This window comes from Pyxicephalus adspersus, chromosome 4, assembly GCF_032062135.1.
Source record: "Pyxicephalus adspersus chromosome 4, UCB_Pads_2.0, whole genome shotgun sequence".
NCBI lineage: Eukaryota > Metazoa > Chordata > Amphibia > Anura > Pyxicephalidae > Pyxicephalus > Pyxicephalus adspersus.
Genome location: NC_092861.1, coordinates 88037673 through 88045469, shown reverse-complemented (window position 1 = coordinate 88045469; position 7797 = coordinate 88037673). Strand labels below are relative to the sequence as shown.

General features: G+C 35.9%; 1 protein-coding gene across 1 annotated transcript in view; it reads right to left on the bottom strand.

Moving 5' to 3' along the window:
- Positions 1-545: 545 nt before the first annotated feature.
- The window catches only part of ARG1 (arginase 1), a 15122-nt gene continuing 7870 nt past the window's right edge, over positions 546-7797 (bottom strand). Inside the window, exons 5-8 of the mRNA XM_072408913.1 lie at positions 7412-7506; positions 7100-7204; positions 4002-4138; positions 546-2851 (exon numbers count right to left, since the gene is read on the bottom strand). Coding sequence (XP_072265014.1) covers positions 2685-2851; positions 4002-4138; positions 7100-7204; positions 7412-7506 — 504 coding nt within the window. The 3' untranslated portion in view covers positions 546-2684. The remainder of the gene's footprint in view (positions 2852-4001; positions 4139-7099; positions 7205-7411; positions 7507-7797) is intronic.

The window sequence follows — 7797 nt, the reverse complement described above, 5'->3', positions numbered from 1 at the left end:
CATGGCCTTGGTGTATTTGTGTGTACATTTATTACAATTATTCCTATAATTAAAGATACACAATGAACTAATTTGGAATCTCTGATCTCTAATCACAAATACTATCACTAACCTCAATATCATGCATTTATGTAGAAATTTCCCCCCAAAAAAGTCTCATCCATAAAACCAACTCCTTTTATTAATTTATACACTTAACGAAGAGCTCTGTTTATCAATTATTTCCCATATTTCTTTCCTGTTCAGTTCTTATTGTGACAGCTGTGCACATTTGACTATTGGCCACTAGGTGGCAGAACGAGTCATTGTTTTAATAGGAGGCCTGTAGGGATACGACCTCAGTCAGTGAATTTCAGAGAAATTGACTGGGGTAGTAACTTATAAATAGAGCCCAATGTGTTCTCAAATGCTCCCTTACCATCACATCAAGTCTGTCAAGATTGCCTAGGCCCATCAACAAGAGGCAATGATTTTTTTATACTCTTTTATAACTTTTTTTTACATCTCATACATATTGTCATACAAAAACAATGCTACAAACTCAATAATGTGTACCACTGTATTTATTACAACAGATCAAAGCAAACATTTTCAGCTTATTTCCAATTCTGGATGAGAGGGTTGAATTTAAAGCATATGCAAAAAAAACAAGAGCTGTTCAGCACAAATTGAATGGACTATCTCCGCATCCAATGCCAAGCTTTTTTTTTAGATTTTAGCCTACATGGCATATAGTGATTGTTGTTACCCAACAGCTTGGCAAGCCCAGGATTTTAAATCTGCTACATAAGCTTTTGTCACCCTTAGGTTAAGCATGTAAAATCATTTTCTTTGTAAAATGTTAAAAGGTCTTTGGATGCTTTAATAATCTCATTGCGACTTTTTATATTACACCCACATCAAAAGTGGCCAGACCCATAACTATACAATTAAGATCTTATGTAGAGCTCAAGTTCAGCAGATGTAGCATACCAACTGCCTTATGTGGTAAATCACTGTACATTTGTTTCCTCACACCTATACATAATTGTAACAGTATTGAAACAAGTAGGCCTGGTAAAAGCTAAATCCTCCCAGCTAGGTAGAAGTGTACCTAAAAATCAAAGTTAGTCCCTAACGCTCAGTGTAAGTGTTTAATGACTACATTTTCAGAGCATATTGGTTGTTAAATTGAATAAACTTTTCTCAACAACCCCTAATTAGCTCTGTCTTAAAGCTAGGTCCTTAAATAATTTAATTAAATAAAAGTGATCAGGACAAAAATGCAAAGGACACCATTGCTGTTCTGAAAATGCTGCTTGCTAGTAATTCTGGCTCATGAGACTCAATACACTGACTGCAGACATTTAAAGGGTATGTTGGTATCCCCCGTCAATAGTATATGATGTGTTTTTAGTCTTTCATGAGCAACGATAAATCATTTCACTTTAGGTTATGATGTATAAATGCCATGAGCTTTGGCACCTTGGATGTTCAATTAAGATGTATAGCTTTCTTTTCTTAGCTATAATCAATAAAGCCCCTGATGCTCTGCCATGGGGGGGCGTAGCTGCATATATAAGCTTTTCTGCTGGAATTAAGGCATTTTATTCTTTTAGTTATATACATATGTGTGGATCCAGTGCAGTGTTCCTATTTATTCAACCTTATTTATCATTTGTCCATATCAAAAGCCATTATATGTTCTAGATCATTGCAAATTACAAATACACTTTTATTTTCCAGAGCAGGTTTTAATCTGATTGGTGGAAGTAAGGCAACTCAAATTTTCTTACAGCAGAGTTTGAAGGTCACTTGTATGACAGTACTGTTGTAATGTTTTGCTAGATCTAAAAATCATTGTATTCCTTTACCCTTGTGGATTCCAGGTCCATTCTGAACAAATGTTCCTAATTGCTTTACAAGGGAGCATTTAGCATTAGACTGTGAAATGTATTTGTCTCAGTGGCTTGTGCAAGATTGGAAGTTTAAGAGCTCAATGGCATGGGAATGACTAGTGTCAACCTGGACAAAAGTTGCAGTCCATAAATCCTAGGAGTACTGGTATTTGTAGACATTGCAAGACCCTTTAAGACAAATGATAAATGAGACCCATGTCTGACAACTTCCACACCTACTAATCAAATCAGAAACTGATTATGAATATGCATTCCTATGTGTAAGAACACACTATAACAAAAGTACTAACCACACATATATGTTTATAACATATTGTTCAGATATTTAATAGATGTGGTTAGATAGACAACTGACAATGGGCATGGCACACTGTAACTACATTGCAGCATTAGTGTGTAATCCCCCATCATGCAAAAACTGGAAGCATTAAGAAAGTATTTCACTTATAATAAATTAAGACTGGTAACATCAAAACAGCAAGCTTTTTTTACATTAACATTAAGCATACAAAAAAGTAACCGAGATCAGAAGACCTCAAATTGTAAATTCGTACGGTTAAAAGAAAGTTAATATAACTTAAATATCATTTGTTCTATGATTCCCTATCTTGTGCAGTTATATTTTGTGAACAGAGGAATGAAAGGAATTCTCAACCCTATAAAAGGTAACACTAACTGAAAAATGGTATCTGATGCATTTGCCATGAGTATTCTGTCCATTAAAATATACTGTTTCTAATGATTAATAATGAAGTATGCAATGTGTACATATAGAAGAGTTCTTATTTATATAGAATCAGGAAAAGGCATTGATGATACATGGAAGCCTGCTCGTGCCTTCCCGAAGCAGGATAGAATCATGTTGAGGGCAGTGTTAACAGTCAGCTTGGATTCCCGCTCTGTTTCTCCACGTGATGGGTTGACCTCCATCATATCCACTGCAGAAAGTAAGCCTAGAAAAAAAATATTTTTGCTTGCTGAGATGTTTTAACCATAACAAACAACCACAAAAAATTGTAAGAATTACTGCTTTGTGAAACCTTCTGAAGATCCTGCTTTATAACATTTGAGAAAGGAAAACGGATGTACTAGCCAATTGTTCTCTGCAAGTTGTGTGAGGGTAAATTTGGGATCTCCTGCTGAAATTGTGTATTGTTGATTTTCTAAGAGGAAGAATCTGACACAGCCTCTGCGGGGAACACACAACTGTAACATAGTCTGCCAATTTTTTAAGTGTATTTGTTTGTTGGCTACATTTTGCAAAATGGAGAGGGGGGGAACTATTGCATAGGCAATGCAATTGACACTAGTTAATTTATAGCAATTTTTTAAAAAAGTCTCTGAAAACAAAATTACTTGTTAAGCCAGGATGCCCAGATCTGGCATTGGTATGTGCCTGGTAACATGACAATACCTATTTTTTGATTAACAACTAGTCTGAAGGCTAGGAACACACACAATTGCACATTCCTAGTTCTTTGCTGCCAAGGTAATTTGGATGTTTGTGGCAAGAGGAGTTGTTAATTTAAGTGCGTTAGGTCATATTGTGGTCTTTAAAAAGTTGGCGCTTAAATCCATGCAGCAGGTAATATGCAACTTAAATACATATATGGAAGCAGCATTACCTTTCTGCCTAATCTTTCTATCATCATGTGAGTATATGAACATTGCAGCACTGGCATTAAGTGCTTCCCCTTTCTCCCCCAGGCTGAGCTCTGCTATAACGCCACTGCTTGCAATTAACTGAAAACATTATGTATAAGTTAATATAGACCTGTAATAATGTGTCTACTTGCATGAAGTTTATTTTTAAAGATAAGATTGACAGCGAAAAACCTGTGGTTGTCTAGGTGTGTGGCTTGTTTGTTAATCTAAGTAGGCTCACTGTATATCAAGCCTGAGTTATACATAAGACCAAAACTCTAGGAAATATTAGAGCTAAGCCCCTTCCCCTTTTATCTGGCCACTAGAGCCAACAGTAGACCCCATGATGGATGGAAAAAAAATGGATTGGAAAATAATTTGACTTGATTGTTTGCTGGCTGGATAGAAGAACATTAGTTACAACACTTTCATTGTACTGCGTAGGGGAATAGTATTTACCTGTATTAAATAGCTGCTCTGTAATGTACATGCCCTCTCTGTAGGTGAGACCTCCAGGAACCGGTGTGCCAGTAGCAGGTGCAACACTGGGATCCAAGCCATCTATATCAAAGCTGAGGTGGATGGGTCTTTTCTTCCTGCAAATAATACAAAATGTAAAACATCTGATGCATTTTCCATGAGTGTTCTGTCCATTAACATATACTGTTTTTAATGATTAATAATGAATTATGCAATGTGTACATATAGAAGAGTTCCTTTCATTTATATAGAATCAGGAAAATGCATTGATGATACATGGAAGCCTGCTCGTGCCTTCCCGAAGCAGGATAGAATGGCATTCATGTTAAATATTCATAATTTTATAGTAGTTCACCTAAAAGGTTGTCAAATACTAATATAGAAGTGTTAATTAGTTAACACATGTTAAAAGAATGATGGTTATTAAACCAGACATCCCCAAGCATCTACTAGAAGAGAACGCTGGCTACAACAGTTTCCATACTTCTATTGACACCTATACTTGGTTCGCCAGCAGGTCATCAGCTAAACAAATACATGTCAGTGATCCTATAATCCACCCATTTCTTTAACAGTACTAGAGATACTTTTACATCATATACAAAACTGTTACATTTTATTTGCAGCCACTAACTTAGAAATGTAAATTCTTTAATCATATAACATTTTCTATAGGATCATTGCTAAATTGTGTAATGTTCTGTGCAAGAATAAGAGATTAGTCTACATTTAGGATGTGCTAACAGGATGCAAAGATTTCATTCCATGCTAGTGACTGCAGTATTTTTAATGGAACTAGAATACCAAAAGTGAGCTGTGTGATAGGGTTAATTTAGAGCAGTGGTCCCCAACCTTTTGCACGTTGTGGACCACTAAATGCACAGACTCCAGACCTCGCATGCACTGGGAGCCATGTGTCACTCAAAGTGGAAGAAACTTCCTCTCGAGTGACGCCATGATGCCAGAACCAGTCCCACTCTCCCATCACAGGTCCAGAGACACAACCGCCCTGAGCCTGCGATATCTCCAGCAGATGTGGTCCCTCTGGCTGGTGCGACCGACCCCCCCAAGTGGGGTCCTTCTCTTGACCCTGCTGATGGGTATACCGCTACAGCCGGATCACACTAGTGGGCCGTGGACCAGGGGTTGGGGACCTCTGATATAGAGCACACAAACTTGTAAATTCAAGTCTGCAAGTCAATATGTAGAGTACACACACAGCTGAATGAATCAAAGTAGTGACTCCTTACTCTTTTATCCCACTCTCTGCATGTTAAATAAAACTGTTTTTAGAAAAAAAAAAAAACAGCTATTGCAGTGCTTTCACTAGAAAACGCAATAGCTGTGTGGTGGAAATGTGACACACTAGAGTTTTGGTTTTTGTCACACATCCCCTCATTTCAATACCTCTGTAATGTGGCACATCTGAAGGACAGAAAGTAAATAAAAATTAAATACTCATTTTTTTTATTTGTAATATTAAACATGATTCGTATTTCACATGCTTTGCAAATGCTTGCTAAAGCTAAAAAAGTTTTAAAAGTACCATCAGCTAAAACAATTGCTGTTGGTTTTGTATACTTACTTAAGTTGTGACACAACATACCTGTATATATAAGCTTTATAAATCCTATAATTATATAGGCTTTAAAAATCCTATAATTATCATTATAGGCTTTTAACATTTTTTTGTGTATCCTGCTGCAATTACTTTGTTTACCATCCAAATATATATATACATTCGTTTCTGTTTAATTACAGGTTACAACTCTAAAGACATAAGTGACATTTTTGGTAATGTTCCTGTATCTATGTTTACTTTAAAGTCACTAGCTACAAGATGACATTTGCAATACTTGAAGAACATGTATGTCTAATCTGGCTAGGCATGTTGCAAGGAAAAACACAAACTTAATATTCTGGTTACATCAGTTTTAAGAATATTTTTCCAAAGAAAGGTTTACTACTGTGACCTTATTTATCATATTATATCTGTTTTATAATAGATCACAGGTCTGTGCTTGAATCATATTTAATTACATGGCAAACTTGATACACCTAACACATTCTGACTGTATCATCTTAATCAAGAATAATAATCAAAACTACCGTATGTACTTCTTTGTAAGTGCCACTTGCTACATGAGGTTGATTTTGGAGTGTTATGCAGAATAGTAATGCTAACAGTATCTTGGATTCATAGCTAAAAAGAACCTTAAAACTGTGAAAGCTGTTTTTTAAATGGTAATCAGAGGACAAGTGGCTCTCTGTATGAGAACATTTTTCTATTACTGACCTACCGTGCGTCTCTGCTTGGAAACAAGACTTTGCTCCTGTTAAAGTTCCCCCTGCTGACTTGCACTGCAGCTTTCTCTCCAGCAAGGAGAACAATAGGTTACAAAATGGCTGAAAGGTTTCAAACCTTACAAACCAATAGGTTACAAACTGGCATCACCAGCCCTATATCTAGATCTCCAGGGATCGGCAGCCAGAGGCATTGGTGACTTAGATGATCTTACACTGTATACATATAACTATGTTCAAGATACTGGAGCACCTAGGCACATAAAATGCTCTGACATTTTTGATGGCACTATTAGATAAAATTACCATGTCTAGATGTTTCCTATAAGGTATCAAATCTCAATATTTTGAGTTTGCTTTCACCTAACTTTAGAAGCTTTAGCTGGCCACAGATATTGCATAGCAATAAAAAAAAAAGTGGCGCAAACAACATGTGTGAGTGGATATCAGATAACCATATGCTGAAGTGCAACAGTTTACTGCTGAAACCATAATAGATTTCCTCAATGGAAGGTATCCACTAAGATCTATAGAAACCATAATCATTATAACCCTGATGATCTCCAGATCCTCCTCTAATGTTAATAATGTTGGGTTATCCAATTTATACTGTTACAGTGGCTCAGTAGTCATGCGTAATCACTGTTTGTTCAGTTCCTGTCTACTTTTACATCTGTTGCACAATTTTCATGTAAGCAATGCAAATATAACTGCTAGTGATATCAATTGTTTATAAAAAGGTTTGGTTTTTTTTTTTTAGTATACATACGTACTTTCCCACTAAATATTCAAGAGTTTCTTCCATCACTTTATTTATTGTGAGTTTGTCCACATCTGACATGGAATAGCTCTTAATCCCAAGAGTCTTCAGAATCATACTGCAAAACAAGACAAATGAAATATCAAATCAATTTTTTTGGATGGGGATGTCCTTTATATAAAGATCTTCTTCTCAGGATCTTCAGGGCTTTTGCAAAATTTAGTACATAATGAAGAAAGGTTTTAAAATATTTTTGTTACTAAAGGGGTATCTTATTCTGTCTTGGCGTTACTGATGGTTATTTACTTAGTATTTATTAACTTACTGCTCTCCAGGGTCTACATCTCTCAGTCCAATGTATACTATGTCTTTGGCAGACAGACATGGCTTTACCCAAGAGAATCCTGGAATGTCAGGCACCTAAAAAATAAAATAAATAGTCAGATTTACTAGATGTTAAACGAATAGGCTTATTTATTGGGGTAGTATATAGTAAAATGATAAAAGGGAAATTGTAGACTCTAATATAAACCAATAAGATGTAATCTTTCATCAGATTATAACAGTCAAGACTAAGGTACATTTAGATTAGTAGCCATTGGCTACTTGACAGCATGTGCTTTGATCTGCTACCCCCTGGCAATGTCATTACTTTGAGTAAAAAAGGATCGTTTGAGTTATCCCAAAGTATCCCATACCCAGTATTTTTTT